The sequence below is a fragment of the Anas acuta genome, chromosome 10 (assembly GCF_963932015.1).
Source record: "Anas acuta chromosome 10, bAnaAcu1.1, whole genome shotgun sequence".
Taxonomy (NCBI): domain Eukaryota; kingdom Metazoa; phylum Chordata; class Aves; order Anseriformes; family Anatidae; genus Anas; species Anas acuta.
Genome location: NC_088988.1, coordinates 15,822,597 through 15,839,140, shown reverse-complemented (window position 1 = coordinate 15,839,140; position 16,544 = coordinate 15,822,597). Strand labels below are relative to the sequence as shown.

At 34.3% G+C, this 16,544-nt stretch overlaps 1 protein-coding gene across 1 annotated transcript in view; it reads right to left on the bottom strand.

Annotated features, from left to right (window-relative positions):
- RPGRIP1L (RPGRIP1 like) overlaps positions 1-16,544 on the bottom strand; it is a 70,940-nt gene that overhangs the window by 29,659 nt on the left and 24,737 nt on the right. Inside the window, exons 9-19 of the mRNA XM_068693790.1 lie at positions 16,302-16,349; positions 15,766-15,905; positions 11,865-11,971; positions 11,601-11,651; positions 10,210-10,389; positions 9,381-9,498; positions 8,003-8,455; positions 7,227-7,378; positions 4,578-4,944; positions 1,714-1,925; positions 450-533 (exon numbers count right to left, since the gene is read on the bottom strand). Of these exons, the coding sequence (XP_068549891.1) occupies positions 450-533; positions 1,714-1,925; positions 4,578-4,944; positions 7,227-7,378; positions 8,003-8,455; positions 9,381-9,498; positions 10,210-10,389; positions 11,601-11,651; positions 11,865-11,971; positions 15,766-15,905; positions 16,302-16,349 (1,912 nt within the window). The remainder of the gene's footprint in view (positions 1-449; positions 534-1,713; positions 1,926-4,577; positions 4,945-7,226; positions 7,379-8,002; positions 8,456-9,380; positions 9,499-10,209; positions 10,390-11,600; positions 11,652-11,864; positions 11,972-15,765; positions 15,906-16,301; positions 16,350-16,544) is intronic.

The window sequence follows — 16,544 nt, the reverse complement described above, 5'->3', positions numbered from 1 at the left end:
GATCACAGCTGACAAACTTTGTTGAAAAGAGGTGGCTATAAATGGTGTCAACTTGCGTACACCATTGGCACACTTCAGATAGGTTTCAATCAACCAATTATGCTTCACTGTGGTTAATTAAAGACATTTTGATAACCTAGAGAGCTAAGAAACAGTGCCGAGACAGTTAATTGGTTCTGTTTGAATCTGCCCTAAGTCCATGAAAGGGGAAGCTCATAAGCTGTGCAGGATAGCAAGCAATTCTGAGGGAATCATAGATACCCCTGCACTGTTTCCAACACCTATATGCACTGCTATGCTATCACTCACTGCCTTGGACATGCCAATCTTCTGTTGCTTAAACAACTGAGTGTTCACAATTATTAGTTCTACAATTTGTCCATACTGTGACATAAGTAGTCTTTCTTGCTTCAGCATGCAAGAAAACTAATTAAGCAATTAAAACTTACTGCCATCTGTATTGAACTAGCATCCAGAAAAGATACTTTCTTCTCTGTTTGAGCTGCACGGTGCCTTGGTTTGGGTATTGGTACCTATAATACAAAAATATGGTTGAAGTCCATTTATTAGCATATGTTAACTATCTTATTTACAGTAAATTCTGAGAAATCCTTTTTTTTTTTTTTTTTTTTTTTGACTTGTACACAAATGTAATTGTACTACTTTCAATTCTAAATGGGCAAGATGATCTAGTTCTTGTTTGAGTACCCCCCCCACACAAAATGGAGATGCCTTTCAGAATTAAGCCACAAATGGGCGTAACATTCTACAGAACATCCATGGAATGCAAAGTGAGTTCCAGGTGCAAAATCATTGTAGGACTAAACTCAGCAGCATCATGCATCTGGCAGAATAAATTGTTACTGTTTATTGCATGCTTGATTTCTTTTTCTATAGGCTTGCCATATCTTTGACACCTTTCTCTACCCCTGACTCCCCAAAAAATTTTAAAGTCATAAACAGATAAGAGATTGATAATAGTTGCAAAACTAATAAAGTGATCCACTAGTATTTCAGCTGTGACTTTATAATACAAAAGACAAAAAATAACAAATAAAAAGGGGCTCATTACTCTTCAATCTGTACTCTCTTGATAATCCACTTTACTGACTTTTATATAAAAAAATAATCCTTGTGCCACTTTTTATTTGAGTGATTTTTAAGAAGCTATTGGGTATCTTAGCACCATGCTGTAGACGCCAGAATAGTGACAGTGTTGCAGATACACCTAGGTGTCTGTACATAAGGTTTGGATCTGGTTTCTTGGTAATTCTTTAGGCCCAAAGCTATTCCAGCTGACTGAGTTCTGGCTGAGTTTCTTAGAGATGACAGAAATAGCACAAAGCTAACTTTGTAACTATCACTAATTTCAACCTTAGTCCTGGAGTTAAACTAATGTGGCTACATTTTACATAGGACAGCAGCATTGAAAATACAGTTGATAAGGATGATATTCAATGTTTGTTATTTCTTCTCCCTACTCTCTCTTTTACTACCCAGTTGTCTACCATTACGTTATGACTTTAAAAAATATTTGGCACAAGAAAGATTTCACTTCCCAAAGGAAGTCCAAGATGGTGGTTATATGAATCATTTGTAGTATGCATTGTTTTACAGTAACAACAAATCCTGGTCATCAGGGAAGAACTAAATGATCTGCTGTAATAGATCTTTTGTATCTTTTAGCTTCTGTAAATTGGTTAGATTACTCACTGTCACTGATGCAGTAAGAGGAGACGGGACTGGATTCTGCATTTCTTCCTCTGCTAGTAATTTACTTGCCATTGATTCCTCATTTTGAATGTAATTCCTTAAGTCTGCAGCCATTACAGAGGCACTTGGTGGTAAGTAGGCAAATTTCCATTTTAGTTCAACTCTGATAGCACCAGTAACCTGGCTTTCAGAATCTGTAAGTTCAAAAGTACCTGAAAGCAAAAGGCAAATCCCATCTAGTTATCTTATTCTATATATATACAATAAAATGCAATGCAACGCTGAATGTGATTCAAGAATAAAATAGCTTAATGGTCTTAATTTTAGAAGCCATTTCATTATTGAAATAATGTCAAAAGACTGTTTTGTAGATTCAAATATACCCAATATAACACTGAGAACGTTCAGAAATACATGATTTAGAAGGGACTGGATTACTGTCTTTCAAGGAGTTCTGTAGGTTTCTCAGATAATCTGAAATGACATAACTGATTTTTACTAATATGGTTCATATGTAATTTAAATATATTCCCCCCTCCCCCCCCTCTTTTTTTTTTTTTTACTAATGTTTATTTTTTGTTAAGGAAAATAAAATGATTTAAAAAAAACATTAAATCGATACATTTTTTATCAAAGAAGAAACCTTAAATTTACTTGCAAATCTTCCCTTATTAACCACTTTTGTGGGGTAATTATATTTTACAATAATCATACTGTAAAATTTTCAACACTTCCATAAATGTCTTATAGTTGACAGTGAAATATTAATTAATCAGCTTTTATGTTATGAACACCATAGCAAATGTGTAAATGATATCAAGTTGTGGGGAGCAACTGATGCACTGAAGGCAAAGCTGCTTTCACACAGACTGGAAAGATGGGCTGGCAGGAAACTCATGAAGCTCAACAACAGCAAATGCAAAGTCCTGCATACTTGAATAATGTCAAGCAGCAGTAGAAGCTACAAGCAGCCTTCCTTGCAGAAAAGAAGCTGGTCCTCTTTGAAAATTATGAGCCAGCAAAGCTGCATCTTCGCAACAAAGAAGGCCAACTGCACCCCAGGCTTCAACAGCAAGACAGCAGCCAGCAGGCCCTGGGAAGTTTCTTGCTCTGTTTAATATCTACGAGATGGCATCTGGAACACCGTGTCATTTTGGCCTCTCCAGCACAAGACAGTGACATCCTGGAGCAAGTCCAGTGGAGGGCTACCAAGAGCGACAGGGAGCACATGACATAGAAGAAAAGGATTAAAATGGATTTGTTTCACCTTCAGAACTGGTAGCTCTGAGGAGATCTTACTGCTGTTTGCAGCTACCTAATGGGTGGGTACAAAGAAGATGGGGCCAGCAGTGCACAGGAGGAGGATGAGAGTCAACAGGCACGAGATGGAAAATGAAAACGAACAAGGTTTTCATTACAAGGGTGGTCAAACACCAGAACAGGTTGGCCAGACAAATAATAGATCTCTGTCCTCTGAGATATTCAAAAACTTAACTGGGCAAGGTTCTAAGCAACTTGGTCTAACTGGGTCAGGCAGTCAGACTAGGTCACATCTGGAGTTCCACTCAACAATGATTTTAAGAGTCCAAATTTAGATCTTGATGTTTTTTCCCTAAGACACGCTGATTTTTCATGTCAATTTTATAATCTATTTTTAAGTGGCCATTAGCTAAAGCTAGAAAAGTAGAAAAGTAAACTAATGAGAAAAAATTAAAACATGCAGAGAAAGAAACCATGTTATAAATTATTGACAAACTGAAGTAATAGCAACAACAGAAAAAAAGGAGGGAGAAAGCGGACATATACCAAGTAACTATTTTTTAAATCATCAGAATTTAAGAAAGAGCCAGTAAAAGGAAATATTAAATAATTCTAGGTTAGTTTTTGTACCAGAGAGAAGCACTAAATGTTTTTTTTTTTTTTTTCCCCAAGACTTATTGCAAAGCACCTACTATTTTTCTTACACAAATATCTTGTCATTTATGAAAGCAGCAAATATTGAAAATCAAGTTTCAAACACCCCTTCCCACCTGATGCTAAGACTAAGAGGGCCTTTATATTTAATAATCAATATACTCATAATCATACAGTAGTGTGAGGAATATAACTGCTAAATTTGGTAGGCTTCTTAAGGCAAAAATCAGTAGTAAAAGAGACAAGGTGCAAACAGATTACTAAAATGCAAAGAAAAAACAAAAATATCAATAATCTATTAGCATTTAGTCAGTGCTAGAGTGAAATGTCATTCCAGTTATGATTATTTATCAAAACCTAACTATTCCATACCAGGGCCAGTAAGTAGAACAAACCAGAATTTTAAGACTCTTTATCCCTGTAAGGATCATCATAAATGAATGTTCAGACAGCTGGCTTTTCTGACTTCCATTTCCTCTTTTACTTTTTAGTTTTTGAAGAAAACTCTACTATTGCCATCCTTCTTGTAAGATACAGGATTCATTGCAGTTTGCGGATAACCACAACAAACACCCACTAATTTAGTATTTTTGTTAGAAACTGCAACAATCCTGAAACATTCTATTAGTACTGTCTTAGTAAGCAAAAGAGATATTTGAAGCTTCTTCTCTCCTTTGCTCTTTTCTTTCTCTAATGTTTGCAATTTAATGGTTATATTAAAAAAATCATTCATCCATTTCCAAGTTCTGTCACAGATTTTTCTTTAGCCATGAGTAACACCGTGATGCAAAATTTCTTTCCAAGATTTCATTGGACTTTAAAATTCTGTCAGACAAGAGGAGCAGATGAATGATACAGGTTTTTTTTTGGTTTGGTTCTTAAAGAGATTTAAAAGAGATATGAAACAGGAAGTGAGGATTTTGTTGTGTTTAAAGAGGTCAAATTCTTACCTGAAATAGATCTGTCATGTGCTAAAGAAATAAGAGGCACACTGGCTTTCCCTAAATAACCACCTTCTTCTGTTTCACCATCATCAAATACATAAAATGTTAAGGATTCTGATTTTAGGTATCGGTCTAAATCTGCATTCATTGGCACTTGGAAACACATATGGTCATCTATTTCTGGGTTGTTGCTGCTAGGAATGATGGGAGTATCATGGTCTGCAAAATCAAAAAACTTGTAGACAACATATGGATTTGGCTGAAGATGTTTTTTTCGGGACTGTAGACTGTTACAACATTTTATTGTAATGTGGAGTTCATTTAAATTGCCATCTGTTGAAGTGCTGACTTGGGCAGTTCTGAGTATCTGCTGCTTTAAATGAAAAAGAAGTGGAATTAAAAACATTAGAATTCTTATAGTGGCGCACTCTAAGAAATTTATAAATAGAACAAATAACTTATTTGGATGACACTATAACTACTGTTTAACTTTCTATGACAAAATCTTACTTGTTCTATAAATACAGCTACATCTCTTTTGGTATAAGGAAATAAAAGGTTAAACCTTTCAGGTCTGTGATTATTTGCCTTATTCTTCTAAAACTAAGATCTACTTGTCATGTGATCATCCATAAAGCAGTTAAGTTTTAAGAGTGATTCATAACCAGTGCAGCTTTAAAGTTCCAGATTCTGACCTTGACAGCTATTCTGTGTCAAGATATAATTTTTATAACTGCAGTCTCTTTTATTTACACTTTTCAGTAATTAAAACTGTGCTGCAGATTTGTCTTAGTTTTTTTTTTCTTCAAAATCTTTATCTACACAAAGAATTCACAAAAAATAGAAATCAGTATGTGAAAAGCAATAATAAATGTTTGAAGTGGAATAAGGAAGTTGGTAAACGAGGAAATTAATTTTAATAAAAATTAAGGAATAACAAGAAAACAAATAATATGGTTATGTTAAAGTAGTAATCCCCATCTTCATCTATCTCAAAGGGCTACTTTGTTTTGCTGTGACATGTCTCAGCTATTTTCATTCATTGTACAAAATCATCTTGCTTTTGGAAGGCAGAGTTCTGTCTTCTGGTATATGGAGAAACACCTATCAATTTAATTGTGTGTGATAAAATGTTGTATATTTTGATTAAATAATCCACACCGGAATTGGTAGAGACAGCTACCCTGACAATTTCATATTGTCCTGAATATACAACCTTAAGACTATTATTTCTAGCTACACACAGAACTGGAAAAAATAAAAATAATAAAAAAAGTCTTTATAGCAGTTTGTGTATAGTTCATGTTTCTATGACTTCTGCCACTACACAGGACAGAAAATTTTATATATATGTTTAACTAGTGAAAGCCTAAATTTTGGAACATACAATTGAAGCTACTTGTGCAGCTGCAGACTCATAGGATCCCTAACATAATGTAGCCATCTGTGCTATAGCTACATGACTTTTGTTTCCGCCATGAAACATCTTTAATAACTGCAGTGTTTCAAACAGCTCTTTAGAAACAGTTATTCATTTCTGACGGTTCTCCTGTTTTCTCCTTTATAATCAGTGTATTTCAGTTGCCATGTTTGAATTTGCAATTGTACAATAATTACAACAAAACACTCTGTTCCACATGCCTTACCTTTCATCTATGTTTGGACTAGTAACACAGCTAGAAATAACATAACATAACATAAAAAATAGAGAAAACTAAATACCAGCTTTTGGCATTTAACAACACCCACATTTTATGAGTTAGTTAAAAATACCTTTGATTCTTTTAAAATCAGATTTAAAGCAAATGTTGCAGTGCTATCAAACTCAATGTTTCTCTGAAAATACCTACACTGACTCTTAACAGAATGTGTATACCAAATGCACTTCTCAAATTACATTTTGGAATCGGTATTCTGGTATAAGTTTACATTATGGAATAATATAAAACAATGAAGTTACTCCAAACTTGTTGTAATTTTAACAGCTATAAATAACAAAAAATACCCATTAGGTCTGGAGTGTTTTAATTTATACAATTCAACATAGTTGATAGTAGTTTTTATTTCTTCAACCAAGTACTAAAGATATCTGAAAGTCCCTTCTTTTTCCTGCCTGTGACCCTTATCTAAACATGACTATAAACTGCTTTATATTGTCAGAAGTGTCTTCATTGTTTAGCTAAAAAAATAAAAATAAAAAGGAAAAAGTGAAGTAATGTCATAACACTCAAACATTAAGAACCTTTAGACTTTTCTAGACAACTACTTCACCCGTAATAGTGATCCAAGGCCTGGCTGGTCTAACATTCCTGAATGTTTTACTAGAACAAAATGTTAACAAAATTTGACACTTATAGGTTAAGAAAATACAATACAATTTAATTACATCATCATTTCAAATGTTCTAGTGACCAAGTCAGTAAAAATAAATAATTGAAGCTTAAGACTTTGCCAGTTCAGCAAAGCTGTAATTCAATTGGTTCTGTATCTCTTTATATGAAAAACACATCATTCAATTGCTAAAGACATTTTACAGTTCAAGAACATTTAACTTCCTCAACCTTGAGCACATCAAGAGTTGAAATAAACTATTCCAACTGAAAAAATAATTTTAAACATTGCATCCAAAACTATGAAGTACAAAACTAAACATACCTGGGATGATTGTTCATGTTCCCTAAAACTGGATGTTATGTACCCCAGAGCCTTAGACCTCTCTTTGTAAAGACTAATAGCTTGATCCATAGGAACCCGTAATCTGATCCAGTATTCTACAGTACCATAATTTTGGATGTTTCCTTTGATTCCTAAGGAATAAATACATATGGGATCACATTAATCTTCAACATTAAAGTACTTAAGTCAAACACAAATGCTAGGACATACCACAAATTATCATTTATTTTGTGACTATACATCACAGCAGTGTTTGTGACACGAAATCTGCAGTTTATTTTAGAGCCATGAACAACACAACTCTTCTGGCTCTACATGAATGACCTAAACATGAAGCATGACAGTTTTCTCATTCTGTTACCTGCAGTACTTACTGTCCAAGCCAACTTTGTTATTTTAATCTCTGAGAAAAATAAAGCTTAGGACAGTTTTATATGTCAATAGTTGGAAATGTTCCACCAAGTGGTAAGCAGTTTAAATTACTGGCAAAAATAGCTCATTAGAATGGTTTGTTGAAATATATTTTTGACACACAGCTAGCGGCCTCTTTCTGGGTAAAACTGTACCAGTACAAGCTTTTCCACAACTGTTGGTAGAATCACCAGAACGTACTGCACATCCAACAGGAAATATCATGTTGTATAAACCATTTTTTCTTCTTCTGAAATAGCAGTACGTGAATTAATTGTTGGCCAAATACACATTATTTGTCACTTAATGAGTATTCTGTTTAGTGATGGTGGTATGTTGATTACCAACTAAAACTGCTGTGCTGTAGATCTTCCCATTCTTTTCCAGGATTTCATGGAGCTTCAGTTGGCATGCAGCAACTGTTTTATAATCTGTGCCATACGCATGATGAACCTCAAGTGTGATACTGTTTCTCTGTATGTAGTGCAAGAAGCAGTCATCAACCTGTACAAGATACTGAGAAGTGAAGTCGTATAATGGGTTTTGTCCACGCACTACTGGGGTTGTTTGAAGTTCAAAGTCATAGAATGCGTAAGTACAAAAACTTGCAGGCTCATGGTCACCAAAAGCATGCACAGCTGCAGAAGAGAAGATCACTCTACTGATATGAATTTCAAAAAGATTCTCTCCTCTTTCCAAATGCAAAGTTTCATCAAATTCATCTACTGAATCATCTGGCAGTATTTCCGGTCTGAATTTGTGCTGTTTAGTACCATAAACAACATCTCTTAGTTGAGCTGCAATAAATAAAACACAAATAATTTATGCCTGAAAAGAGAGGAAAAAGCGTAATACTATTACAGGAACAAGGTTACTTTCTTAAAGGTGTTACCAAAACAAGAAATTACATGCTTAAAATCATCCATCTATGGCTTGTTTAGGACTCTGACATCAAGAATACCTCCACAATGGAGCTACTTCAGTATAACTAAAAATAGACACATGAATAACATTATGTTAAAATTAATAACAATTAAAAAGCAAAACATGCAGAAGCCTTACGTAGTGATCAAAACAAGTATTACTATGCTAAAATGTAGTGGGCACTTAAGATGCATATTTTTGCAGGGTTAAACTAAATAAAGTTATATTGCTTGCCACAGAAAGAAAGAAGAGTATGTGCTTACAGAATTAAGACATAAATCATCATGCAGTCCTTTAGTACATGGGATGCAACTTGAAGACAAAACATGAATCTTGTTATGAAATAAGGCTTTTTAAATTATCCTGTTTCAGGATTTCTATACACCATGTTAAACACTGAAGCCATTAAAATAGTATTTTAAATTCATTAGTCTGAAATATTCTGCATTTACATTATGCCACGACTTTGGGATTTTTAGCAACATGTAAAATGACTGTGTAATTATTGGATAGTGAAATAAATCATATATTTATGGTCAACTTTTTATTTAAAAAAAATCAAAGCTTGGCTAGTTTTATTCAGCAAGGATTGCAGCACAAACTGCTCTGTTGAATTTTTCTTGATTAGTAACAAACATTTATGTCAATGAAACACCACGTAGATAATGTGTCATTAAAGATCTGACCTTTCTACTAGTCTTAAGAATGGAAAGATATTTCTTCTGAAGAACAAAATTACAATAACAATTTGAAGTAGATAAACTACAAAAAATTGAAGAAAATAGACTTCAAAAATACCTTCTAGTTTTCTGATGCGTGCAGCCCTAATATCAAGAAGATGGACATACTTTTCCAGTTTTAACTCATAGTCTTTCTGTAGACTTTCCATCTTGTGTGTCACAACTTCAACTTCAGTCTGAAAAAAAATTGCATGGAAAAAGGACCATTGAGGCCTGTCTGCATTGATACTGCACGTGCTTTTGGCTACAAAGACAAAATGTATTTAAATTTGAGAAAGAGCACTTGGAGTATGCAAAAATGGCAATTTTAAATTCAGCAACACAGAGATCAATTCATTTCAGCAAAATTAAAAATCCTTATTAAATAAAATTGACTAGCTATTCCTTCAGGACAATGTTTTAATGTTTTTTGTTGTTGTTGTTTTCCCAATTGATTGCATTATTTCCCAAATGATTGCAATCATTTTTCCAAAATGATTGCATTATTTTACAATCAGATTGATTGAAAGAAAAGCCAAAATATGATCTGCAATAAGCCAACAGGAGAGAGTGAAAGCAGAGCGTTGTGGAAAAGGAAGCTTATTTGATAACTACACTTACTATTTTGCCTGTGAAGACGTGATAAGAGCTCAGAAATAATCCCAAGAAGGCATGTGTTTGAGGTTTCTAATCAGGGCGAGTTAAAAGACTGATGTTACAGTCATTCGGATCATTTCAACATTAACAAATCTTATGTTAGGTTACTTACAAAACTGACTGCTTTTGTTGATGCAATTTGCAAGCCTTAATTACGACTTCATTTTTTCCTGAAGGAAAATAAGTTCCAGTGCTACAAATGTTAAAATGTAATTATCAAGATATTTTCCACTGTGTGCAGAATTTAGTACCTGGTAATCTTTGTTAATTTTATGCTGTACAATTAACATATTCCTCGTCTTTTCAAGTTCTTGCACTGTTTCTGCATGTGTTAATTGCAGCTCCCTCATTGAGCGTTCCAAATCTTTATTGATATCATCATCTACTTTTTCCAAAAACATAAGGTCCTCATTCTTCTGCTGCTTTCGAACCTGGAGCAAATTTGAAAAGTTACTTGAACAAACTTTTGCAAAATATCTGGAAGTTTCCATGCTTGATTAAATACAACATTTGAATAAAATCTTGAGACAAGAATAAGAGTAAGCACAACTTTGCAAACTTTGAGCACAAGATAACAACAAATAGGAATGACATAGACCCATAGCTGTCCGACTTGCATTTATTAATGTAATCTCATGGTCATTAGGAACCAATTCAAATGTATGAAATATTCAGAAGCAATCACTCTTCCAATCCATTAAAAATAATAAATCCTTAATATATTTACCTTTTATATAATTAATAAACCTGCTTTACTGAATGATCCGAACTTGAATTATTCCCAAGTCTACATTACTTCTGTTACTAATACTTGGGTTTTAATTTTGATTTTTTTTCTTTACTTTTTTTCATTATCATTATAGAGTTACATTTAAGTAGCATAAAGTAGCATAGAGACTCTCCTACTGATAGTAAAATTACTGCAAATTATGGTAAAAACACATTTATGAAAAATTAAATGCAAGTCATCAGAATAGTGGAAGCTTAAAGCACACATTTCTTCCTCCCCTGACTTCATTTTCAATTTTTATGTAAAGAATAAAACTACATCTTACATGCAAGAGAAAAAAAAGAAAAAACAAAAAAAACGTTTACTGGAAACTTTCTATTTCTGTTTTAGCAAATGCAGAGAGGTTGCTAAGTAGTTAACTGAGAGGTTGCTCTAACATATTCAGAGATTACAGGCTTAGAGTATGTTCTCTTATGCTTAGAGAATTAAAAAACAAACATGTTTTTCTTATCAACATTACAGGAAAAACTAGATGGTGTGATAACTGATTGAGAAAGCAAGGTTTGTTTTTTTTCGTTGTTGTTTTTTTTTTTTAAATGATGCTTATGAATCAGGTTTAATTCACTTTTGATGTTATAATGAATTATGTACATAACTCTACATTTCATCCTGGCAATTTATTATTTTTTTTTATCTTCCCTTCTGCTTTTTTTTTTTTTTATCTTCCTTTCTGCTTCACTGTAGCTGAAAAATGAGAAATACACATGCTTGAAGCATGAACTACTACAAAATAATCCAGCTCTTGAAAATCCAAAGAACTGTGTAGAAAACAACTAATAATAAACCAAGAGCTTATATATATATACATATATATACATATACATATATATATATAAATTCTTTCTAAGTTACCTTTATAAGCAAGAGAGCTTCATTGAGTTCTGTCGCATCAACATCGCTTTCCTGAAACAGAAATACTCAATGAAAAGGTGATACCAGATGTGAATGAATATTGAAGAATTATATTCAGAGTAACAAGATTCTCACTATACATGACACTGTGCTTGATATCATGAATAAAACGATGCGGTTGTATTTCTGTATTCTTTTACTTTCAAGAACTACTTACACTATGCATGAAACATAGGAAAAAAAAAAAAGAGAGAGAGATTTCACCTTGGTCAAACATTTCATGTGATTTTTCAGTTCATCTAGTTGTTGCTTATTTTCCAGATAGCATGTCTGCAGGTCTTTGTTCTCTTGCATCAGCTTTTCCTTTTGGTCTAACATAGAGAAATAACAAAATATTCTGCTTAATTCAACATAATCATAAAAATTATAAGCTTAGCTTTTCATATTATCTTATGTGTAAAAACTTAATTGAAAAATAGAGAATCTCATCTATTTTTTACAGGGAAATCTTTAGTATTAACCAACAGGAGGAGGGGGATGGGAACATGGTCTTTGACCTGATAGATATGTATAGATGAAAAAAAAAACAACAAAGCATTCTTTCATTAAAACTGAACCTACAGCATCAAAAATCTACACTCAAAGTATGACTTCTCTGGGTTTCTGCTTCTGGGGCAGGTGTGGGGAAAGAACATAGAAGATAGCAAAACTTGTCAGCCTGAACGACTAAACACCATTAAACTTCTCAGTTGAAAGTTGAAGAGACTTCTCACTAATGCCTAGCTGCTTCCACAGCGACATCTCAAGAGCCTCGAGGAGAAATTTGTCTCATGAGAGGAAAAGAATAATCAAGGATTAGACCAAAAAATGTAGTTAAAACTTACTTTCTTCCACACGGAAAAGTTTTAAAAGCAAGTTCACCTCAAAAGCACTGAACTTTCTTTGGAACAAATGTACTCTCTCCTATCCACTCTCCTCCCCCAGCCAAACTCCTTATTCTCTTGACAACGTTTTTCTTATTTTTTCTGTGCTTTTTTTCAAAGTCCCAAAGCTGTATTCTTATGCAATGCACTTAAATACTGTGAATTCATATTCTAGGTCAGAATGATACAAATGTTAACTGTCAACCTGAATTGCAAGTATTAGGTTTTCTAATTCCCATCTGCTCTAGTGGGATTTGATGGGTAGAACACTACATACGAAGTTGAGAATATATTCTACTGCTTTCAACAGAATAGTGCACAGTATCATTTTAATGCTGGAATCTTTTCTGTTGACCCTCAGGGCATAATGCACAACTTTGCTACTTTCTACGGAATAGCTTTTCAGTTTTGAGGATTGAACTCAGTAAAACACAGGTGGCTGAGATTTTAGTCTCAAGGGTTTGGGAATGTTTCTAAAACTGACATCAGGTTAGTTTTAATTTTGCAGAGTTTATATATAAATGACATCTTCACTGGAAATGAATCATCTGTAATGCCATTGCTCCTACACACAGTAGCCTTACTCACATATCTGTTGAGACTCCAGAAGAGTCACTTTCAATTCAAATACATACTAACCAGTAAGGTTTTAATTCTCTGCAGTCATGAGGAAAATGTAATGTATTTGTACAACTGAACTGAAGAAAATATAGCAAGAAACTTTAAGGGCTACAAATTTAAAAGCAAAGAAGAAAACAAAGTAAGCCTTGAGATTTTTTTCTTCGTTTTGCTGGGGAGGGAAGGGCAGAGGGGTGAGAGTTGCGAGGGAGAGGAGGAAGACTTTGATAGAAGATTGTGAAACACCTATCAGCTCTTGAGTCTTGTCAACTCTTCCATTCCAAATAATACACCCAGAAGACCTACATCTTTTTCTTCCCCATGGTGGGGTAGGGTGTATAGAAAAAGGGTTCCTCATGCTGATGTTGCTTTTTATCCCTGCAATATAAACTGAGATCTGAGCTGGCACTTTTACCAGGAATGAGGAGACAAGATACCCCCCTTCAGGTACTCCTATCTCATCTCCTGAATTTTCCAACACAAGCAGAAAGCTCAGTCCACTCTTTTTCTCAGATCAACCACAGTGAAGCTTTTGTAGATATTTTTAACATCTATTCACACTTGCTGCTTAAGAAGTCAACTTCAAAACTGTAATTTCTGTAGAAAGGAAACTAGCTTTATCAGAGCTTCTAGAAAACACCCAGAAAAAAATAATATGCATTAATTTCATGCAGCAGATGACTTTCCAGCTGTTGAATCACGCTCAGCTAAAAAATGCAGACTTGAAGCTGGACAACACTGGTTTTAGGTTAAACACAACAAAATAATAGCATATGATGTGCATAAAGGGCACTCACTATATATTACAAATTCAGAGGTAACGTGAAGCTGTATAACAATAAGGGAAAAAGTGAGGTGTAGAAGTATCCCAGCAAAGTGACCCAAAGTCAATCCTAGCAACATCATCATCATCATATTCCTCCCAAAGGAGGACTCCACAGACTGATGACTTAAGGTGTTATCCTCTCCAGTAATCCAAATCTACTCACTGTTAAATCCAGAAGAGCAATACAGAAGTAAGTATAACTTGGAGAGGGAACAAAAATGTAGGAAGTGGCCACACGTGTTACAATCCAATTATATTATTATTGAGACTTTTTTTCTGTACAGCAGTACTCTAACTGCATTATTATTCTTCTGCTTTTGTGATAACCAGAGTAGACCAACCATCAAGATTTCTGTTACACTAACAATAAAATACTGGATTGTAGCTGTATGTGTCGGGTGCATTATTAAACAAGATTTTCAGTGTAACAATGGGGCTATCTATTCTGATTAATCCAGCTGAAGTATGAAGTCATAAGGACATAAACAGATTCTGTGGGTGAGATCAGGAAGCCAGCAGGGAATGCTCTCTAAAAACAAGACAGATGAAGAGCTGCATTCTGCCGAGTTGATCACAGATAGGGTGTCCTTTGGGAACCTGGGAAGAGAAACTTCCTGATGCAGTTTCTAAAAACCAAATGCGGCAATTTCAACAGCTCTTTCAACCAAAACGGGCCAAACTCTCAAACCCCTTCTTGCCTAGGATTGCCTTCTTGGTTAGCCCATGGAATAAAACCGGAACTGTATTTATGCTGAAGGGTGTGGAGTGTTTTTTGTTTGTTTGTTCTTAGGTTTTATGGACAAACACTACCTAGAGAGTGCAATATATTTTTTACTCTTATTTCACATGTCATTTTTTACTGACAGACAGTAAGTATTTGTCCATTAAGACAACTTAGGGCTAATTTTTGCAAATTCTTGTTGTAATCCAGTAAGATATTTGAATATTTTATCTGGTATTTGAAGTCAGTAGAACTAGTTAGAATCTTAATCTTAAACACATGCTGAACTTGAATCATAATCATAATAATTACTTACATGTCTACCCACTTCATTCTATTAAATTGTTCACGGAAGCATGCTACCTTTCAAAAATACACATTTGAAGAAACAACCACAAAAATATTTAGTTTACTTCCTGCCTGCGCTCTTCATGTAATTTTTTTTGGTGGCACAGTATATCACAGTATAGAGATAAAAAAAGATGGCAAGGTGCTGAACTTTCCCTGACAAGTTGTTCTACACCATGGGAAAAACACATATGAAATTATCTGTTGGGAAGATTAGAACAAAACTATACTATTGTATATGTTTACAGCTGTAAGTAAAAATGTGTGTACACTGAAAATACCAAAACAAAACAAAACTGAATTCACAAAGTTGAAAGGCAATTAATCATCTTCAGGTGCCTATACAGGTTTCATGTACCTTTGTGCAATAAGTGAGATTAGAGTAGCAGCATACAATTTGAAAGGGACTGTCAGACGGTCTTCTGTCTGTAAGAACTTGTAATTTAGAGAAAAGGAAAAATACAGAATAAAGGGTAAAAATTCACCCAACAGTTGAAGAATTAATGCAACTGGAATTATAGGATCTTCATTCAGCACATAACCTGTAGTGGGTCAGTTTTTGTACTTAATGACTAGTCATTACTTAAGCACATTATTCATTGTACTCACAAAGGACAGCTTTGAAATCACTACCACCAAATGAACCACACTTTTCTGTGGAATATACCCAAACTCCAACATTGGAGAAACTCACATCATAAGAAAATGATAATTATTTCAGAATAGTACCTCTTTCTACTTTGATCTTGTCAAGGATTTCATTTTTGTCTGCTAAATCAGATTTGATAGCACTTTCTAGTTTAGCAATTCGCAGTTTCAGTTGCTCTTCCTTTAATTTCCATTGCTGTTCGTGGGTCACACTGAAGACACTGCAATAAAACATGTGGCATGTGAAAAACTTTTAGAGATCAACTTCAACAGAAAATAATAAAGAAGAAAGCTTTTAGTGGCACAGAGACCACTGTCATCATGTCTTAGGAATTAAGTAAACATATGCTGGTCTGCTGCTGTTGAAACCAAGGCGCCTTTCTCAGGCTGCGGTTAAAAAACATGAAAGAGTTTGTGGGATGAGCAAAGGAACTGGCCTTAATTTAGAGCTCCAAAGTCAGAAAAGTTGGCAGCATGCAACATTTGTGGGACTAGAAAAGGAATTCAGATGCATATCCCAGAGTAATCCACAACTCCAAACCTCAGCAACTGACAACTGACAAAACCATTCTTTCCGCATACAAAACCTCTTAATGCAGAGAACTGGGATCACCCACCTGATTTCTTTTAAATCTGTGAAAGATGCAGAGCCTAAAGTCAGCTGCCTGTTCAAAGAAACATTGACCACAAAGTGACAACAGTTTTCTCATACTGTAAAACAACAATTCTGATACTGATTAAGAAGCACATAAGAAATCTTTCTCCCACTTTAAGAAATAAAAAACGGATTTGGGTAAAGAAACTAGAGTAACTATTTTTCCTGTAACACATTATTTACTTGTAAACTACCAATCTGAGTA